This window comes from Gouania willdenowi, chromosome 10 (genome assembly GCF_900634775.1).
Source record: "Gouania willdenowi chromosome 10, fGouWil2.1, whole genome shotgun sequence".
NCBI classification, from domain to species: Eukaryota; Metazoa; Chordata; class Actinopteri; order Blenniiformes; family Gobiesocidae; genus Gouania; species Gouania willdenowi.
Window position 1 is genome coordinate 5,909,392 of NC_041053.1, and position 22,846 is coordinate 5,932,237.

The window sequence follows — 22,846 nt, forward strand, 5'->3', positions numbered from 1 at the left end:
AATATTTACAAGATGTGACCATTTCAATCTCAACAACATGAAAAGTTGACAACCTAGGAAGGTGAGATGGAAGCTTCTTGCCATTTGCAAAAAACATGGTCTTTGACTTGTCTGCATTCAGCACTAACTCAAGCTGAGTCAAACGTGACTGAACAATGTTGAAGGCTGACTGCAAGAACTCAAGGCATTTCAAGAAGAAGATGAACAATAAATTACTGGGTCATCAGCAAAAAGTGAGATGCAGCATCAGACAAATTGTCACAAAGATTATTCACATAAATTGTAAACATCAGTGGGCCTAAAATCGAACCTTGAGGAGAAAAAGAATACGACGATCTGGCAGCCTGGACAAACTGTATTCTCTCTGATTAATAATTAGCTAACCAATTTATAGCTTGGTTAGATGAGCCAATCTTGTGGAGTCTATCTGCCAAGATAATATGATTGACTGTGTCAAAAACCTTTGACAAGTCCATGAAAATAGCTGCACAATATTTTTGGCCGTCTAGTACCTTTATGATGTCTCTCACCACCTTTACACCAGCACTTATTGTACTTTGTTACTTACGAAAACCAGACTAACATTGCAAGAGAAGACCATATGTATCTAAGAACATTTAAGCTGTTCACCAACCAACTTTTCCAAAACTTTAGCGAGAACACACAATTTAGAGATAGCAGGGGAAGAGCAGGAGCAGACTTCCATATTCTCGGAATCTTAGTTGTTAAAAGAGTAAGATAAAAAAAAAAAATGATACAGATGTTTTGCTATGAAGTCTCAAAAAGAAAGGATCAAGATTGTCAGAGAACTTGTCAACACTATGTTGCATATCAGCTTCCAAACCAGCATTGGGGGCACAGTCATCAGTCTCTGAAGATGTCTATCATAACCTTGCCTTTTGCTTGAAGCCTCCTCCGGTTGAACAGCTTACCATCTGTATGGTACTTGAAGCTGATACCAACATCACCATTCCTGAAGGCATCTGTCAGCATCACAGAGAACATGAGGCTAAAGAATGACGGTGCCAGGACACAGCATTGGTTCATGCCATTTGAGACTGGAAAATAATGCCTCTGCGGCCTCTCCATTGTCCTGGACTCTTGCCTGCATGCTAATGTGGAGCTGCTTTACCATAGCGATGAACCTCTGTGGACATTTGTATTTGGCCATGATTCTCCAAAGGCCTTCTCTACTCACGGTGTCAGAGGCCTTCGTCAGGTCGACATATGTTGAGAACAGGTCAGAGACTTCTCTTGCAGCTACCATGTAACAAACTTCATGTCTACTGTCCCGCTCGCTTTCTGGAAGTCACACTGGCTGTCAGGCTGAAGTCCCTCGTCAAGGTGATTCAGCAGGATCTTGGCAAGTATCTTGCCTGCAATGAAAAACAAGGATATGGTTGTTGCAGGCCTGACATTTCCCTTCCGTTTGTACAGATGTATGATGGAACTCGAACTCTTGGGGGATCGTTTTTCGCTGCCTCATAAGCAGGAACAACTGGTGGAGCTTTTCAGTCATGACCGTGCCACCTTCCTTGTAGACTTCAGCAGGAATGGAGTCCACTTAAAAATATATACATAGAACCACAAACAGGGATATATTGGTTTTATTGTAATACCCAGTGATCGTTTTTGATTTATTGGCATAAATGAGTACAGATTTAAAGCCAATTAAAAGCCTTGATGTAGTTATTTAATGCACTTGTCAAAAGCACTTAGACTGAATAGCACTGGGAAGTTGATGCAATGTTTATTTTTCTTTTTTCTTGCCAAACCAAAGCAGGAAGAAACAAAGTGCTTTCAAAAAGATGACTGACAGACTTTTTAAAAACTAAACAAGCTCACTATTAAAATACTGTGGATAAAACATAATGCGGGAACTGAAGGATGAGGTCGAGGTGAATATATGACAGCAAATTAAGAATTTAGTCTCTGTTTAGTCAACTGACAAAAGTAAAACAATATTTAGTTTGCAATTTAGCCTCCTGTCTTAGCTTAACACAGAGCGATGACTCTGATTGAATCAGTTAACATTCCACTTTTTCACAGTAATCCACCCTCACCACAAGGGCATTTTTGTCATGTTTTCATTATGTTGATGATGGTGTTGTTTTAGTCTATGGGGCAACACGACCGGCTAACAAACACTGCGACATATTTACACACACTCATCATAAAGACAATTGTTCAACAAAGTGAGCACAGACATTTCAACAATGCATAATATAAAATTAATACAAAATAAAATGTAAATAATACATTTTATTTTAGTGTATAGCCTACATTAAATAATAATTTACAGGCCTATAACTGACTGGGCTCTGAAAGATAGACAAATTAAATATTTTCTCTTGTAAAAACACAAAGTAAATTTAAGTTCTTGAAGAGCAGCTTCTCAGCCTAATCACAGTGAAGAATGTTCCTTTCCTCGTCTAAGAACATGAGCTTCATTACGGAACATTCTCTCACTGGCTCTGATCTCCTTCTCTCTACGTGCATCTGTCCCCAAGCAGGTTCTCTGAATCAGTTGCTGCGTGGATCTTTCCTTGTGCATGCTGCTTTTTCCCCACATTCAAGTAAATACAGTATTTTTCTCTACATTGGTGATGAAGTGTAGAGGGTCAGAATTGATCTTGGTGAAACGTGAGCTGACAGACTTATGCTAATTTAGGCTTCTGACGCAGATGTTTGGAGAGGGCTAAGCATAGCTAGTGTGTCGACATCACTCTGTGCTCCGTCTCTACCTCTGCTTAGAAGTCTGACTACTGAAATACGTCCACACCGTAGACATGTTGGTAATGTGACGTAGTCGCAGTTTTTAGTTGCATTGTTACATCTAAACATCCTGTTTTGTCCGAGTTTTTTTTGATGGCTGACTTTTTGGTGCGTCACTAGATGACATTTTATGATTCATGCCTGCAGCTGATGTGCATGAAGATGAGAGCTTTACCTCTCAGCTGAGAGGTCGAGGTGACATCTGCCACTGTTCCACACATGCATACGACACTGTGCATTACTGCTTTGTATGGAAAAAACAGAAAATTTTGAAAACCTGTTTATGCAGGAGCACACCAGCATTGTGTCTCTGATCTGCAACTGACCCTGCCTGCGAAGTAAAACACCTTTCATGTGCTTTAATTTCTCCTCGTGGCACATTGTGCACCGTGCTGTCCTACAACTGGAAAGGGCTGCAAAATCTCTACACCACCCTTGATTTTAGGGAAAGGGTAGAAAGCAAACGCTAATCTGAGAAATCAAGTGCTCCCAGTTAACTTATAATTGGTCAAAACGAATGAATTACGAGTAGAAATTGATAAAGGGTGATCAGTTATTCTAGGCAGATGTGTGACCATCACAGGCCACCAACATGTGTCTTTATTCTGCTTTACAATGACCAGTCATTTCTTTATTTGTATTTATTTAGAGCAATTTAATACAAACATAAAAGGTTTTAGTATTATGTGTACATAAATGTTTCCATTTGTAGGCTACATGGCTAATGACATAATATGTATTAACATAAATATTGTAGATAACATAGACAAGGCTGATATACATTCATACTGTTGTCTTTTTTGTAACTTTGTGAGAGGTTTTAGGTTGGTTTTGAAGTTGTTACCCAAAACTTCCACACAATAAGAGAGGAATGGTCGTATCAAGGCACAATAATATAAAGAAATTAAATTGGGATTTAGAATTTGTTTAGTTTTGTTAATTACTGATGTGTTATATATGTTAGCTTTTTGTCATGAAATTGTCTGTGTTATTAACCAATGTATTTTATGATCAAATATAATAAATAGGCAGCATGCTAGTGTGGTGATTAACAAACTTACTGCACGAAGGAATCATTTTGTGTGTTTTTGGAGCCTTTTTGTATTTTTTTGCATTTCTGTTGTCATTTTGTGTACTTCATGTATAAATATTGTTTAGTTTTTTGTTTTACATCATTTGTGCATTTTCTGTACAATTATTGTTTTTTGTTGCCTTAAGTAGTGTGATTCTGGAGTCATTTTGTGTAGTTTTTTTGCATTTCTGTTGTCTTTTGTGTAATATTGAGTTTTGTGTATTTTGAGTCATTTTCATATTTTTGTTGTCATTTAGTGTGTGTGTGTGTGTGTGTGTGTGTGTGTCTCCAAATAAGGAACAGTAAAAAAGTATTTTTCCTCAAAGAGAAAACAGAAGTCCACGGGAGCTCTTGCACACACCGGAAGTGAGCTGTGCAGTGAAATAGATATAGATGGTGTGCTAGCACCCCCTCACACTCTGAGGTCAAAAGTTGAATAGATTTCATTTGCTGTGCCGTCCAGAAGTGAAATAAAATTAAAATAATCATTTGGAAATGACCAAATTACTCCAAAATAACAGATGCACACGAGGTATTTGTAAGCCGTCGACAAAGTTTCAGGTCGAACGGGCACTGGGGCTATATCTTTCTGTTGTGTTTTTGTGCATTTTTTGGATAATTATTGTTTTTGTTGCCATTGTAGTGTGATTCAGGAGTCATTTTGTGTATTTTTTGTATAAATATTGTTTTGTTTTTTGTTTTATTTTACTCATTTAGTATATTTTATTATAAAAACTGTCTCTCTCTCTACATCCATCTTGTACAGTGCCCGTTTGAACTAGGCATTCATGTGGGAGCATAAGTACAGTTGTCAATTATGGCCAAATGAGAATATGTTTGAAGGTTGGATGTACAAAGAGTGTACATACTCTGTGCTCTGTAGTGTTATAAAGGGTTTATTTGCAGGTGTAAAGTAAGATTGCGTGTGCGATTTCCCTGGTTGAATTTTATGGGACATCCATCCATCCATCCATCTTCTTCCACTTAGCCGTTTTCGGGTCGCGGGGGCAGCATCCTCAGTAGGGAAGCCCAGACTTCCCTCTCCCCGGCCACTTCCTCCAGCTCTTCCGGGGGGACCCCGAGACGTTCCCAGGCCAGCCGAGAGACATAGTCTCTCCAGCGTGTCCTGGGTCTTCCCCAGGGCCTCCTTCCGGAGGGACGTGCCCTGAAAGCCTCATCTGGCTCTTCTCGATGCAGAGGAGCAGCGACTCTACTTTGAGCCCCTTCCGAATGACTGAGCTTCTCACCCTATCTCTAAGGGAGAGCCCAGCCAGCCTACGGAGGAAACTCATTTCGGGCGCTTGTACCCGTGATCTTGTTCTTTCGGTCATGACCCAAAGTTCATGACCATAGGTGAGGGTTGGAACGTAGACCGACCTGTAAATCGAGAGCTTTGCTTTTTGGCTCAGCTCCCTCTTTACAATGACGGACTGGTGCAGACTCCGCATCACTGCAGACGCCGCACCAATCCGCCTGTCGATCTCTCGCTCCATCCTTCCCTCACTCGTGAACAAGACACCGAGGTACTTGAACTCCTCCACCTGGGGCAGAACCTCATCTCCAACCCGGAGAAGGCACTCCACCTTTTTCCGGTCGAGAACCATGGACTCGGATTTGGAGGTGCTGATTCTCATTCCGGCCGCTTCACACTCGGCTGCAAACCGATCCAGTGAGAGTTGAAGGTCGCGGTATGTTGGAGCCAACAGGACCACGTCATCTGCAAAAAACAGTGATGCAATACTGAGGACCCCGAACCGGACCCCCTCAACGCCCTGACTGCACCTAGAAATTCTGTCCATAAAAGTTATGAACAGAATCGGTGACAAAGGGCAGCCCTGGCGGAGTCCAACCCTCACCGGTAATGATTTCGACTTACTGCCAGCAATGCGAACCAGACTCTGACTCCGGTCCTACAGGGAACGAACAGCTTCTATCAGGAGGTTCGATACCCCATACTCCCGGAGGACCCCCCACAGAAATCCCCGAGGGACATGGTCAAATGCCTTTTCCAGGTCCACAAAACACGTGGACTGGTTGGGCAAATTCCCATGACCCCTCAAGGACCCTGCTGAGGTTGTAGAGCTGGTCCACAGTTCCACGGCCAGGACGAAAACCACATTGCTCCTCCTGAATCCGAGGTTCAACTATCCGGCGGACCCTCCTCTCCAGTACCCCTGAATAGACCTTACCGGGGAGGCTGAGGAGTGTGATCCCTCTATAACTGGAACACACCCTCCGGTCCCCCTTCTTAAAAAGGGGGACCACTACCCCGGTCTGCCAATCCAGAGGCACTGCCCCCGATGTCCATGCGATGTTGCAGAGTCATGTCAGCCATGACAGCCCCACAACATCCAGGGCCTTGAGGAACTCCAGGCGGATCTCATCCACCCCCGGAGCCCTGCCACCTAGGAGCTTTTTAACCACCTTGGCAACCTCAGCCCCAGAGATAGGAGAGCCCACTCTCGGGTCCCCGGGCCCTGCTTCCTGATTGGAAGGCGTGATAGTGGGGTTGAGGAGGTCTTCAAAGTATTCCCCGCACCGATCCACAACGTCTCGAGTCGAGGTCAGCAGAACACCATCCGCACCATACATAGTCTTGACGGTGCACTGCTTCCCCCTCCTGAGACACCGGATGGTGGTCCAGAATCTCTTCAAAGCCGTCCGGAAGTCGTTCTCCATGGCCTCACCAAACTCCTCCCATGTCCGGGGTTTTGCCTCGGCGACCGCCGTGGCTGCACTTGGCCCGTCGGTACCTGTCTGCTGCCTCCGGAGTCCCACAGGCCAAAAAGGCCCCTGTAGGACTCCTTCTTCAGCTTGACGGCATCCCTCACCCCCGGTGTCCACCAACGGGTTCGGGTATTGCCGCCACGACAGGCACCGACTACCTTGCGGCCACAGCACCGATCAGCCGCCTTAGCAACAGAGGCACGGAACATGGCCCACTCAGACACAATGTCCCCCGCCTCCTCCGAGACATGGTTGAAGTTTTCCCGGAGGTGGGAGTTGAAGCTCTTTTTGACGGGAGACTCTGTCAGGCGTTCCCAGCAGACCCTCACTATACGTTTGGGTCTGCCAGGTCTAACCGGCATCCTCCCCCGCCATCGGAGCCAACTCACCACCGGGTGGTGATCAGTTGACAGCTCCGCCCCTCTCTTCACCTGAGTGTCCAAGACATGCGGCCGCAAGTCCGATGACACGACTACGAAGTCGATCATCGAACTGTGGCCAAGGGTGTCCTGGTGCCAAGTGCACATATGGACACCCTTATGCTTGAACATGGTGTTTGTTATGGACAATCTGTGACGAGCACAGAAGTCCAACAACAAAACACCACTCGGGTTCCGATCAGGGGGGCCGTTCCTCCCAATCATGCCCCTCCAGGTCTCACTGCCGCTGCCAACGTGAGCGTTGAAGTCCCCCAGCAGAACGAGGGAATCCCCAGAAGGAGCACTCTCCAGTACTCCTTCTAAGGAATCCAAGAAGGGTGGATACTCCGAGCTGCTGTTTGGCCCATAGGCACAAACAACAGTCAGGATCCGTCCCCCCACCCGAAGGCGGAGGGAGGCTACCCTCTCGCTACTCCAACGTACAGGCACTAAGTCGGGGGGCAAGAAGTATAGCCACCCCGGCCCGGCGCCTCTCACCATTGGCGACTCCAGAGTAGAAGAGAGTCCAACCCCTGTCGAGAAGGCTGGTTCCAGAGCCCTTGTTATGTGTTGAGGTGAGACCGACTATATCTAGTCCGAACTTCTCCACCTCGCACACAAGCTCAGGCTCCTTCCCCACCAGAGAGGTGACATTCCACGTCCCTAATGCTAGCTTCTGTAGCCGGGGATCAGATCGCCAAGGCCCCCGCCCTGGACGATTGCCCGATCCACGCTGCACCGGCCTCATATGATCCCTCCTGAGGGTGGTGGGCCTACGGGAGGGTGGGCCATGTGCATGATAAATGTTTGTTGTTTTTTTATACTAATTTTTATGTATTTTTTTGTTTGATGCATTTTTTGTATAATTATTGCTTTTTGTTGCCATTGTAGTGTAATTCTGGAATCATTGTGTGTTGTTTTGTGCATTTCTATTGTTATTTTGTGTATTTTTGTATAAATATTTAGTTTTGTGTATTTTGAGTCATTTTCATATGTTTGTTGTTGTTTGGTGTATTTTTCTGTATGTATGTGTTTTGGAGTAATTTTGTGTTTTTGGAGCCTTTTTGTATATTTTTATGCATTTCTGTTGTCATTTTGTGTACTTTTTGTATAAAGTTTTAGTTTTTTGTTTCATTTTACTCATTTAGTAGTATAATTTTATTATAAAGTGTGTGTGTGTGTGTGTGTGTGTGCTTGTGTGTGTTTACATTGTAGCTGCTAGCATCTTTCTTAGCACATAGAATAATATAAAAAGAAACACTCACCGTTGCGCAGAACAAACAATAATCATAGTAGACCCATGTTATGGACCCATCCGCTCACACGGATGATACATAATGTTTGTGTCGGCTAACGACCGTCAGCACAGGCACCGCCCACACTCATGGAGATGAAGGAGGAAGTGAAGTCTGTGACCTGAGATTTAAAGTAAGTTTGGAATCACGGGAATAATAATAAAAAAAACCACGAAATATTAACTTAAATGACTTTTAGTGGTACAAAAATCTTTTTAATATTTTTTTTTTAACCCAAACTAATTGCGACACGGTGATGTCATTATAAAATTAACGTTTTGACCATTTTGCTTCACTAAATCACTCCAAAATAACAGATGCACACTCGAGGTATTTGGAACCCGTCGACTAAGTTTCAAGTCGAACTCACACCGCGTCGGTGATATTTGCTCCACACACAGACACACACACATTTGTTTCTTTTATAGATAGATAAGTGCCTCCTTCGTCCTATAGACCCCTATACAAATGGAAACGATCGCAGAGTGCATCCAGCCAATAGGCTTTGACTTCCTGTTTTTGAGTCTGTCAATCAAAGTGAATGGAACTGTGCACGGAAACAAGGCCGCGCGTCACAACAGCAAACAGCTAAATATGATTTTGGCTCTTACCTGACCCATGGACTTATATCAATGCAACCGATGCAACATTGTTATGTTCCACGACGCGCGTGCAGAAAAGTAGAGGCGTGGCTTTTGGTTGATTGGGAGAGGCAGTGGGAAGAAGTGGAGCTGTTTAGGGCGGGACATCGAGACGTTTCTCAGAAACTTGGGATATCAGCTTTAATGTACTCCGACTTCCTCTCACAACCTAAAGACATGTTATATTATCATGCATCAAAAAACAAAATATTAGCACTGAGTATAGCATTAATGTATTTGACATTTTCTGTGAGAAATCCATGTATCAAATCAAAAGTGAAAGTGTGATTTGGAGCATTACACAATGTTAATCAGCTGATTATGTATAAACAGCTATATTTAATAAGAGTTTATTATAAAAATGGATGAATAAAGAGCAAAGTGTGGGATTTACACATCTAAGATAAAGACAGTATAGGAAGAAGGATGAAAGTTCCCAGGATCAGTGAGAGTCAGGACACATGGTCGCTGGTGCAGTGTTTGTGAGTGTGATGTGAATAAGAGAGTGTAGGTGTAGGTTAGTAAAAAGATGTGAACACAGCTCTACCCCAACACGAGAAATAATCACAATAATAGAAACGATGGTAAGCTCAGGCCAGATCACAAAGCATTGGTCACACTTCCACAAGGGAAGCCGTCATCATGCACTGATAAGAAATGCATGAAATAAAGCAAACAAACATTCCCGCTCAGCCTCCTCTCCCTCCTCTCCCTCCTCTCCCTCCTCTCCCTCCTCTCCCTCCTCTTCCTCTCCCTCCTCTTCCTCTCCCTCCTCTCCCTCCTCTTCCTCTCCCTCCTCTCCCTCCTCTTCCTCCTCTCCCTCCTCTCCCTCTTCTGAGGTGCTTTGTTCTCATGCCTCTCATGTCTTCCTACAGGGAAAAGCTGAGCGAGCTCCGTCGGGAGAAGCAGAAGTTGGTGGAGAAGATTATGGATCAGTATAGAATTCTGGATCCCAGCATGCAACCCACGCCCAGCAAGGCCAAGTACATAATTATATTTATCTTTACAGTGAACACTGCACACAGACTCTAATGCACGTGTCAAACTCAAGGCCCGGGGGCCAAATCTGGTCCATTCAAATAGGCCCGCAGATGGCTGAAAATACAGTGTAAATTGCCAAATAATTTAGTTGTGGATATATCAGTAGGGTTGCAAAGGGAAATAAAATAACGGGCAAATTTCCACCGGAACTTAAATTCAGGAATTTTGGCAATATTCATAAAATTTGAACTTTTTTTGAAATTATTCTGGGAATAATTTTAAATCACCGTATCATATCCAAACAGGAATATTGGCATCCATGCAAAAATAATACACTTTATATATTTAATTGTTGGATTCCCAACCTCTGCAGCCCACTTGAGATCAAATGTATCTGTATTTGGCCCCTGAACTAAAAGGAGTTTGACACCCCTGCTCATAGAGCCACACTCTCACACTGAGATATAGTTCTGATCATTTATCTGGTTGTACAAGTACTGTATTCTGTGTGTGTGTGTGTGTGTGTGTGTGTGTGTGTGTGTGCGTGTGCATGTGCGTGTGTGTGAACAGAGGATTCTTACTTAAATAAAAAGAGGACTAATCTCACCATGTAGCATCACAAATAATCTAACCTCAAACACCGAAATAAAAAAAGCACAACACCTTAATCAAAGAAAAGAGGTGGATGATAGGACTACAGGTAAATCTCAAAGACAATCTAAACAAAAAAATGAATAAATCAATGAATAATGCATGGGGGGAAAGAACAACAGTATAGGAAAGGTGAGTCGAAATCTCTCTACATCAATGGATTTCTGTCATGGTGCGTCATCTCCTCTGTCTGCATCTACTTCTTTTATTTCCTCTTCTCTCAGGCAGTTTACATATAGTCCCACAAGGTTCTGTTTAGACATTCAACAGGTGGCTTTGACATAGAATAAAAGCACAAAGTTATATTGAGAATAAAAAGCCCATTGCCAATACAAAACCCCTGTCGTTTCTCCTATTCAACCCCTTATTGTTGTACATTTTCTTTAACTTACAGTTCAAATGAATTACTGAGCCCTGGTCAATAATTATTGAGCCCCAGAAATTGATATTTAGGTTGTTGGTTTCATCTTCCAACTGAGGAAAATGGAAAGATAGTGATGGATGTCAGACATTAAATAGCTCAACAGGAGCAGCAGGCCTTCAAACTATTGACCAAATAATATTTCAGTAGTCTGCTGAGGAAGGGAGCTAGTAACTAATTATGTTAAAGCAAACTGCCCTCTAAATATTCTGAAACCCATCTGTGAATTACTAAAAGTTTGAATCAGGCTGTGCAACAGGAAAAATGTGACACGCATTGGCAAAACATAAGAGAAACAAAGAAAAAGCCTTGAAACCCTTGTTTTCTGAAATAATTGTGAGTTTCTTTTACAAAACATGTTAGTAAAAAGCATTCCGTGCTTCAAAAAACCATATCAACTGTTTTAAAAACTTTGTCTTTGAAAATGGCTTGTTTTACAGAAAATCAGTGTTGTGCTAGTTACTGAAAAAAAGTTACTAGTTACCGTTACTAGTTACTTCAGTTACTATTTTGATTACTTACACCAAAAAGTAATGCGTTACTGTAAAAAGTAACTTTTGAGTTACTTAGAATTAAAGAATGTATTATTCATTTTGGGTAATTTGTGTCCATACAGCTTCATATTAGTGCTGTAATAATGTAAAAATTCAACTATAAATGATGTGCATATAAAGCACATAACAGCTGCTCAAAAATTAAAACAGTAATTTTTCAGCCTTAGCACAGTAATGTAAAGCAAGTTGTGTGTATTCCAGATGCACATTCTGCTGTTGAAAATGCTTATAAAAATAAATGTGGAAAAACTAATTCACAGCATTTTTCTCAGCTACACAATGGTAAACATATCAGTCTAACGAGCTGCTGTTAGCAGTAACTCAGCAGTAGCGACAGGCAACAACATACCGTGCAATAGTTTAGCTGACCTGTCCCTGGATCACAGTCACAGTCTGTTAAAATCCAGCCGCAGTGTTAGCTTAGCTTCACTGATGCATCTTTTGGAGACGAAAATAAGACGCGTATTTCCACTCTGAGAAGCACGTCCCGCTCCCGCATTGACTCGCCATGATTGGCGCACGTGATGTAAACAGAAACACGCTGACAATGCTTCTTCTTCTACTGATAAATATGTAGCGCCACTGTATACAGGAAGTACACTGCAGCTAGCAAAGTAACGGACAAACGCACCATATTGTAATGCTAACGGCGTTATTTCTTTAGACAAATATTGCGTTACAGTACTAGTTACTGTCAAAAGTGACATTCGTTACCGCCCAACACTGCAGAAAATCCACAGCTGTTTATCATACTATCTTTCTTTGGCTATACAAATGTTTTTGTTATTTGTTTGGGCCAATAAACTACAGGGAAACACGTGACTATTTAAGCAAATATTCTGATTCTGGGACAATAAACGCAGGAGGTGTGTATTTCTAACGTAGCAGCAGCGTAATGTCAGCTGGGAGTCGCTTTCTTCGCCTCCTCACACCACAGAAACAATCCATTTCAGCCGTAATCCATTGTTTCCCTTCAGCAGCAGCACATCAAGTCACAAATAAGAAGAGAACACGTCAGCTCATCCGATAAAGACAAAACGAGTGCAGTTCAGCTCCTAAAAATAAACCCATGTTTGTGAATGAACGATGCGCTTTGATCAAACACTAAACTGATATTAATGATGGATGTGAATTGCATTAAAACAGTTAAAACAGCTATTGACAACCATGGCTGGGGGGGTTAGGTTAATGCAAAGTTGGTGGACCGTGGCTCAATGGTAGAGTGGGTCATCCAACAACCAAAGGGTTTGCGTTTTGATCCCGGCGCTATCATTTTGTCCTTGGGCAAGGCACATCATTGGAAAGCTTAGAGACCACCTTTAAAAATCTGTAAATTAACTCTGATCGACTTATTCCTGGTTTTCTCATGACGCAACACATGGACCCTCATTTATCAACCGTTGGTGAGCATATCAGATCTCACGTCAAGTCTGATTCCGTGCACGCAAATCTGAGTGTGGATTTGTGCAGCAGCAAAATATGACTGAGACAGAAAGTATTAAACAAGTCTCAGCTGTCATTTAAACATGAGCAGACACACATTCAGAACAGATCAACACGGATTATTAAAAAAAAACTAAAATTAATTTAAAAAAAAAACTTTATTACTGATTCCAATATTTTGGTTTTCCTTTCACGGAATCCCGTAAAACCCAGCTAATAAACTCTGCTCCACTCCGAGCAGGAGTGCATAGGTTCACCCAGTAAACACAGACATACACTGGACACGCTGCTATGCTCTGTCTTAGAAAATGAAGTGCTGTACGGAAGGAATAGTTTCCTCCGTACAGCACTTCATTGAAAGCCGTACAGAGGAAAACAGGACCTCTTTCATGCTTTTTCATGTAAATAGTTCCTTAAACTTTTACAAATGTGCTGCAGTAATCAATAATGTGTTGAATTGTTGGTGAAATTGGCTGAAGACATCATAAACACAGGCAAGGGACAACATTTAGTCATTTTCAATGTGATATTTATTGCCTAGAGCATGTGAACTGAGGCCAATTTAAACCTCATATCCGTGCGTCTCTCCAAGATTTCTGTTGTGAAGTTGCTCACAGAGCACACAGGGGGGCAGACGTCACCTGCTCGATAGCTGATTCTCTTCCACAGAGCGTTTAAATGCGCTTCTTAAATTCCAGTTTTCACACGTTTAAAAAGCACATCTTTGTTTTGCTCCACCTCAGATGTGAGGATGCCGATTTTAATCTTGGAAAAGCTTCTTTTCTTGTTTGACCTCAGTGGGCGGGGCCTCTGAAGCAGAAAGGTGTAACATGGTAATGTCGCCGCATTTGTTTACACCCGATCATTTGTAAGCTGGAAATGATCAAATGCAAATGTTTTATAAATCACACGTTGGTCCTGTCATACGACCAAATGTGGACTCTGATTTGCATCCGTTTTTACGCAAGGTTGATAAATGACGGCCATGCAGTCTAACAATAAACACAAATATTTTTCTGCTTGTCAAGAGACAAATATGTATTTAGGTACAAGCTCACTGGGGGTTTTAAACTAACAAAAAGACCTGCTGCCATCACATGCACACGTGCTTGTCTGCACAGGAATTCTTAAGAAGTACACTGACTATTCTATTGCACTTAATAAATCCCATCAGCTTGTTTATCCTTACAAGAATGACGATTTTCCGTTCACTATAATTCGTTTTTTTTTTACTTTGAAAACAACCAAGACTGTTGTCAACTGCATCGTTCAAGAAATGTAACAATTGAAAACATATTTTTGTGCCTTGTGCAGAGATGTGCATGACATTTTAATTATGTATTTTCTATAAATATGCTCCTGGTATGCCAAGTGACATTTCCACGCTTTCTGCATATTCTCTAAGAAAACAAGAAGTATAGAAAACAGTGTTCAGAGTCAGTGTATATTTTGGTCATTGAATTTTCCTTCAGAAAAGGAAATCAAAAAACTATTTGTTATTTGATTTCCGTTTTCAAATTGAAAAACTACTATTGAAATTTAAGGCATATCTTCATCAGGGTCAAGAAGGGATGAACAAACATTTAAAAACTGGTTGATTTTCAATTTTTCTTTCTAAAACAAAAAAAATGCCGTTTTTCATAATGGTGAGACTGGAAGTTGTTCTTTTCAAAATAAGAGCACATAGACGCGTACGCCGCAGTTTTTCTGTGGCCAAAATATATGAATTATCTCTATATTTTTCCTGCTTTTTAAAATGTCTTTGGAACGGTACCCTGAAATAATTTTAATCATTGCAAATATATCGCACCAAATTGGGAGTGGAAGGGGTTTGTCAGCATTAATATATACTCTGATACATACAGACACATATACAGTATGTATCGTGTTCAAATATGGGATTTGTCTTTGGAGTGAGATTTGAACTGAAATGAACACAAATACAGAATTAGTAAATTTACATAATTGTAGGTGCATCAGAGCTCACCCCTCTTTGTCCTCACAGGAAATCTAACTGGATAGCCGACAGGATGAAGAAGCTGATCAAACCACGGGGAGGAGGACGAGAGGGACGCATCCTTTACACCGCCGCGGGAAGCGTGGAAAACCTGGCCGACAGCTCAGAATTTACCCCAGACTCACACACACCCCAATCTGGTGAGAACACAAACACACACACACACACACACACACTCAGGAAACTGGTTTGCACAAGAATAATGCGTGCATGCTTAGCCCATCTAGTGAAGCTGCAGGAACACACACAAATCAACTCATGACTACCATGTCATGGGTCGCTCTGATAACGACTCACTGCAGGTGACTTTCTTTGTCGTAGAGATGAGATTTGTCATTTCTGAGCATTGACTTACAGTAGATCAGGGTAAAAAAAGCAGCAGTTGTTTTCAAAGACAGCTTTGAATTTTTTGTATTTTTGACACCTGAAGCAGGTCTCCACCTACCTAATTTCACTTCATTGTGCCTTGTGTTTTCTACTATCCTCTTTTAAAAGCCTGGTTCTCGCACCGTGAGGAAGGCTTTTTTATGTATTAATTTTGTAGTGCTTCAGTCCCAGAGGGATATTTAAGCTCTCAGCGGCTCAGCAGGTGGAAAAAGCTGAAAATCCCTCATTTGCCTTCGACTCCTGTTTTATGTGTTCAGCGTGACATTTTCACCCTGACACTAATCTGTTTCATGGCTGGTTAATGTGACATACAAGGTAATCTGTCAGGATTGCCTTTTCAATGAAGACGCTACTCTTTTATCTGGGAAAGCTTTTAAAGAATAATTTGCATCACACGCTCCTTAAAATTGGAGAAAAATACACACTATAAATGATAGGCAGTGAATTTTAGCACTTTTCCCTTATTTTAAATCCCATTATCTTTATCCCACAATCTTCACTCCAGGATAAAGAAACGCTGTTTGCATTTGAACCCTGTGAAGATGCACCTCGCTCAGCATGCAGCAGGAGGAACAGGATCCTTTGGTTTCATTCTGTGACGTAAATGTTCCTGATCTCATACAAAGAGCTGCTAATGCACTACAGTTACTGTTTTCTTTTTTTTTTTTTTAAATACAAATAAGGATGATAAGAGGAATTAAACACAGTGTGAGCTGCACATAGCCTCGTGTGTGTGTGTGTGTGTGTGTGTGTGTGTGTGCATCTGACATTTTTTTTCTCAAGGAGTACCAAAAGTAAAAAAGTTAGGAGCACATAAAAATTTATTCATAGAAACAAAAATATGCAACTCACATTTTTTTAAATCTTATTTTGATTTGTTATTTTCTTCTCCCTCTGTTAAGTAAACAAACACACCCTGTTTATTGAAGTATCAATTGGATTACAAACCAGATTGATTATCTATTACATTTTTGATCATTGATCTTAATGTAACATCAGTCAGCTGCTGAATTATTTAACTTCTCTTTTGAGTAATAGTAATACAATATACAATAGTATTGTATAGTGTAATTGAAATATCCCAGTTAGGACGACTCGCCTGGTTTGTATTACGATTTGAAAAATCACCAATCTTTGGAAATTTAAGAATTGATTCATAATTCAATAATAAAATAAAAAAAATAAAAAAAAGATTATCAGTGGCGGCCGCATTTGCACAGCCTTCCTTAAGTTAGCTGACTCAATTTGTTTGCTGGTGCGAGTGCCCAGAGCCCTGCGTGGGTTTGGGTTTGGTACATTAGCTTCAGGCTGTAAGCTGCTATCATTCTCTGTAAATAAGCCCAGTTTGGGTGAGGACCACAGTACAGGGGTTATTTGTTGTTTATTATATTTGGGCCTCTACTGTGCTGGCAGCGTGCACGCTCCCTTTCCCAGTATACGGTCTCTATACTCGGGCAATCTACTACTCGGCGCTCAGACGAAGCTGAGGAGTGCTGTGTGATACCGGACAGGCGATGTACGTGCCCCCTACCTCTGCTGAGCTACAACAGCTGTGTTTACTACGAGGAGTGCAACTACGATGGATGGCTCTCATTTCTGCATATGAGATTTGAGATTTGGTATCAAATGTAAAGTGCATTACAAATAAAATTTATTATCATTATTATTAGATGTCTGCACAGGGCTCCCCCTCCTCAGATCAGAGTTCAGGGGCCAAGATGAAGGACAACTCCATGCGCTCTATCATGCACCGAGCCATAGTTACAAATGTAACTATGGTTTTATCAATCCTGAAGGACTGCCAGAGCTCTTTGTCAATCAGAATCCTAATGTGCTGGTGAGAAGATTCTGTTGGAAAGCTCCCTGAAATGACACCTGAAGATATAAGCTTCCTCTGGGTCATCCAGGGGTCACAGGTGACATTTTTGGTATACATATTAGCGCAAAGGGGATTATTCAGAGCTTAAAGCACTGTCTCTGTAGGTCATTCGGGATTCATCGAAGCATTGTTACATTCGTAACTCTTCGTTATCACTCATTCATTCCATCATTATGCTCATTGCAATAGGCGACCGGCCGTTTTTGCTGTGTGATGTTTAGGAAGTTTGGTGCAAATATTAGTGTGAAAGCAGACCAGACCAAATAAAAATGCAACAATGTTGTAGACTCACCGCCTGAACTGCATGAGTCCACCAGATGATATATGGCAAAGCACCCTTATTGTAGCGCTAACACTCCAAGAGTTTCTATTGAGTAAGATGAACACTCCATTTTCCTTTACATTTTTTACCTAGAGCCCATGTAACAAACTCAAGGCCCGGGAAACGAAATTGAGTCTTTCGAGCATCCAATTTGGCTCTGAGAAGAAAGTAAAAAAGACATGGAAACTTTAGTTATTGTGTAAATTATCTAATAACCGAGTTGTAGATATCTCAAATTCACCAATTTAATAAAACTCTACCATATTTTTAGGGGCTTGCATTTTTCCTTTGTTTATATCACATGAAAGTCTTGCAATTTCTCACAAACAATTCCACAAAATTCCTCTAAATTACACAAAAATTGTTAACAAAATCAAGTCAAATGAACTGATTTTGAAAACTAGGGCACAACAATGTTAAAATGTTTCTTTTTTCCCCACCTAAAATCTGCAGCCCACTTGAGATCAAACTGGTCCATATTTGGCCCCTGAACTAAAAGGAGTTTGACACCCCACCACGAGCAAGGATGTCTTCTGTTTTGGTGCTGGGATTTCACCGCAGGGGAGCCACGACTGGCTCTGGAGCCATAGGTTAGTGAACCCTGAAATAGGTAAACACTAACAGGCTCATCATTTACTCATTAGGCCAGTTTAAAGGCTAAGAAAACCTGGAGAACATGCAAACTGCACTAATAATAATAATAATAATAATGCATCAGTTTTATATAGGGCTTTATCATAGACACTCAAAGTCGCTTTACAGAATTAAGGCATTATTCTTTCACTCCACACTTAGTGGTGGTAAACTACTGTTGTAGCCACAGCTGCCCTGGGGCAGACTGACGGAAGCGAGGCTGCCATAGTGCGCCATCGGCCCCTCCGACCACCACCAACACTCACACACTACATTCATACTAGGCAATGTAGGTGAAGTGCCTTGCCCAAGGGCACGATGACAGATCCCACTGGGTGACTGCCACCCCACTGTGGCACCTGGAATTCTCAGTGATCTCCCATCCAACTACTAACAAGGCCCAGACCTGCTTAGCTTCTGAGATCTAATGGGATCGGGCAATGATAGACTGGTGTGTGGGATTAAACAGAATTAATCCCACATTCAGATCATCTATAGCTGTGAGGCAGAACCGAACTATACTGTTCTGAAAAAAGAGTGACTAAAATTCAGTTAGATACCCACATAAATAACATTGTACTTACTTTCTTTACTTTATTTGTTCTTTTGGCTGTAAAAGAGTCTGACATCACATTTCAAGTGTTTGCTTTTGCTCCATTTGTTCAGAAAATCTTCTTCTTTCACCATCTGTCAGTTGTTTGATTGTACTTTGAGTTAAGTCTATGAAAAACAGAGAATATGAAAAATGGATTTTGCAGGATGTCACCCAGTGGGTGACAGCATCAATTAGGAAGAGAAAGTTCAATATATCCTTGAATTGTTTTTTTTGTAAAATTAATAATCAAGCATGTGTAGATAGTTCTGCTCCAGACTTTGGTTTTTGATTTTCTAACTCTTCATGTGAGAACTTTTGCCTTCTTAAGCCTTTCCTCACTTTTAAATCCTGCTCGTTCTGTTTTCTGTCAAACTTGTTTCTTCACATCCCACTCTGTCCATTCTCCATCCATACTTTAGTTCTGAACTGGGATCAGATTTGACTGAAACCCAACAGTTGTTTCAACACACACTGTACAGCAGTAACTAGTGAGAACTCTGTGATTCTGTTTTTCTTTTTCTTTAAGTTTGCATTTTCTCTTCTTTACAAACAGTAACAGAAAGAAAGGTTCGATAATCAGAAACATTTACAAACGACAGTGAAGATTACATTTAATGTGTAATAAGTGCGTGAAGGAGGTCTTTGTCGCACTTTTTCTTGAGGGTATTTAAAATAATAAATAAATACAGTATAAAAATGTCAGTGAGAAAGCTGTATGCTGCACAGTGTTCATTTTGACATGATATGTTGTTTTAGTCTCAGTCACTCATCAAAGAATTGATTTATAGTTAAAATCACATCTTTCATTTTAGTTATCATTTAGTCCGTGGAAGTCAGCCTCGTTTTAAGTCGCATTTTAATCTTTTTCAAAATTTGATCATTTTGTTATAATGTAATACATTTTGTAAAATAAAAATCTTCATGGTTGTAAAAATTCAATTTTAAACATACCTATAACTATGTGTTTAATCATTTAAACTAAGAATGTGCCATATTACCTTTGTTTAATAAAAAAACATGTTTAAGGCCTGTTAGAAAAAGTGTATTACGTAATCATGTTCTTTACAAGTTGTTGTTTATTTTCTGTATATTTGACCAAAGGACTTAAAATCTTAAATCAGATTTAACCATTAATGTTAACACTGGTGCTGGGGAAGCTGAGAGTTTTGTAGCTCAGGCCAAAAAAGTTGTAGAACAAGTAAAAAAAAAATCTGGTAAACACCAGCCATGGAGTGGAGTTAATCACTTGAACTTACATTACAGACAATGATGATTATTGTACAGGGAGGGCTCACACAACTGAATAGGTTACATATTCAGGGTTTAAGTGAAATTAAAATGCTTTTATTCAAATTATTGTTTCAATTTAAATAACCACGGGTTATTTGTGTGGATTAAATTGTTAGCATTATTATTGTTTTTTTGTTTACTCTGGTAGATTTTATAATGAGTCACCTCCATTGTTCACCTCCTTCACAGTGTTGTGTTTTAAATGGCACAGAGTGATTCAGATTCAGATGTTTTGGGATGAACTGCAGGGTTTGGTAGAGGTGTGTGAGGTTAGCACGTCCGTCTCACAGCATGAAGGTCCTGGGTTCAAGCCCTGGGTTGGATACTTGGTTTAAAATAAAAAAAAAAAGCCTTTTTTGTTGTTTTCAGCTGTTTTGTTTCAAAGGCTTAAAAAACACACACACAATGCTATCTGTAATATATATTAGTTTTAAATGATCAAACTATGATAATGGTATGATTTCACTGTTATTGAAGAAGGATGTTTTTTAAAGCAACAGTATGGTTTAATAAAATCACTAAAAGATAAATATCATGTTCCTACGTGAGTAAATGTTTGAGAGAAACTTAGGGACTTTTTATTGATTTTCCTCCATTTAAAGAATAAGAAGATGGACAATTGTTCCCACTGATGCCCTCATGGCTGGCAGAGTTGCCTGGTTGCCATAGCAACTAACCATTGTTAATATTTTGCTGAAGGATAATTAAACCTAAAGAGGACAGAGATCAAACCACTAACCCTGTGATAAGTAGCATCGTAGCTGGGCCACAGTCTCCCTACATTCATTGATGCACCTGTTCATCCTCCTCTCTTTGTTTATTTGTGCTGGAAGAAAAGTTGTAATGATGTTGTTTGTTCCATAAATCACTCGCACAGATTTGTCCCATCTGTGCCACTCAGAGAGAACTGTTGCTCCCAGTAATGCTGAAAATCACCGAGCAGTGGATGTTTTGGTGGATTATAGCCACAACTCAGGCTGACAGAGCTGTGATTCACCAACACTGTGGGTAAACACACAGCTCTGGGTAATAATCACACCCTGTGCTGTTTCAGACCCTCGCAGCGCTCCATCCTCTCCTTCTGCCTCCAGAAAAACTCCATCCCAGGTGGAGCAGGACCCCTCAGCTCCAGGGACTCGCTCGGGCTCCAGGGGCCGCCGTAAACTGGGCTCCCGTCACGGACTGGGACTGGGATTATCCAGAGGAGGATTTGGGCTGTCCCAGTCTTTCAGTCCTGGCGACCATAAGACACATCCACGCCCCAGGCTACGCTCAGGACAGAACTCCTCATCTGTCCTCTGGGAGGGAGAGGGGTGTAAAACAAACGCACCTCAGGGGCCAGACGCATCGTCAGCCAACCAGAATGAGATGGAGGAGGGTGGAGACACAGGTGAGGAGGGGGAAGAGAGGAGGCTGTGACTTCCACCAGGGTTGGGGTCAATTAGAATTGTATTTGTTTAATTGATAATTCAGTACAATTATGGCGTATATTTATAATTGTAATTGTAATTTTAATAAATATGTTGCTGTTGTAATCGTAATTAAATTGTAATCGAGTTTAAATAATGACTGTAATTGTAATTGGCATGAAAAGTTGATAAAAATTGTCAATTATAATTTAACGCAAAATTGGGGAACCATGTTACAGTTCTATGTACAGTTCTACACATATGTAGTTAATAATTATTAAAATATGTTTCATATCAAGCTTTCCCACATTTAAAAAAAAAAATAAAATCTATGTGTATACAGACACAAAAAAGGCTCAGACCAAAAATAGTAAAACCTATATTTATTATTGATTAGGAAGTCTAACTAGGTAACCAATAAATAGGAAATAAATAAGATGTTAGATATTAGTTACACATGTATTTTACAGCTGATTTAGGACCCGTTAGTAATTGTGATTAATTAAACTTGAACTTTGGTAATTGAGAACGTAATTGTAATTGACTTTCTGAGGGGGAAAAAAAACCAATTGTAATTCAATTGTAATTGCAAAAATATGCTGGTCACTGTAATTGTAAGTGAATTGTAATTGAACCTGGGTAATTGGAAACGTAATTGTAACAGAAAAATGTAATTGACCCCAACCCTGACTTCCACTAATGTATTTTGAGAATGTAGTTTTGTGTGTTTGTAAACGTCCACATGCCTTTTTCACTGTGATCCTTCCTGGTTTTCAGACAATCAACACTCAAGTGTCGACACTTTGACAGCACAACAACAACAACAACAACACGCTGCAGACTCACTGCTACGGGATCAGGAATGAATGTTTTATACTGTTTGTATCATTCCTTTGTACTTTTCCATCACCCCTGTAGTATTTTTAAAGGATGAATAAACAACTGGATTCACAGAGAAGAAGGAGGCTGAAGATTGAACTTGATCTGTTTGATGGAGGCATGCCATTGTTTATTCTGTCATTGGCTACGTTAACTGAATTATTACACATACTAATAATAATAATAATAATAATAATAATAATAGTAATAATAATATGTATACACAAACAAAACACCAAAGCAATGAAAAAGAATTGTAAAAAAGTTTAAAAAGAAGATAAAATCAACAAGATGATTGAGTCATCTATAGGTTTAGTCTTAGATATATTTTTGGGGCTGTAATGACAGAAATATCATTGAGTTAAATAAAACAGTTTTTAAAAAAAAATGTAACTGTGATTTAAAAGATTGAGGGACATAAACAAACTTGCAGCTTTCAAAAAAAAAATCTTTTCT

General features: G+C 40.5%; 1 protein-coding gene across 2 annotated transcripts in view; it reads left to right on the forward strand.

The window, feature by feature from the left end:
* Positions 1-22,469, forward strand: part of ccdc88b (coiled-coil domain containing 88B) — a 119,079-nt gene extending 96,610 nt beyond the window's left edge. For both annotated transcript variants that reach the window (XM_028458722.1, XM_028458723.1), the window contains 4 exons: positions 9,805-9,912; positions 14,985-15,136; positions 21,157-21,492; positions 22,289-22,469. In XM_028458722.1, the coding sequence (XP_028314523.1) occupies positions 9,805-9,912; positions 14,985-15,136; positions 21,157-21,492; positions 22,289-22,377 (685 nt within the window). In that variant the 3' untranslated portion in view covers positions 22,378-22,469. The remainder of the gene's footprint in view (positions 1-9,804; positions 9,913-14,984; positions 15,137-21,156; positions 21,493-22,288) is intronic.
* The last annotated feature ends 377 nt before the right edge of the window (positions 22,470-22,846 follow it).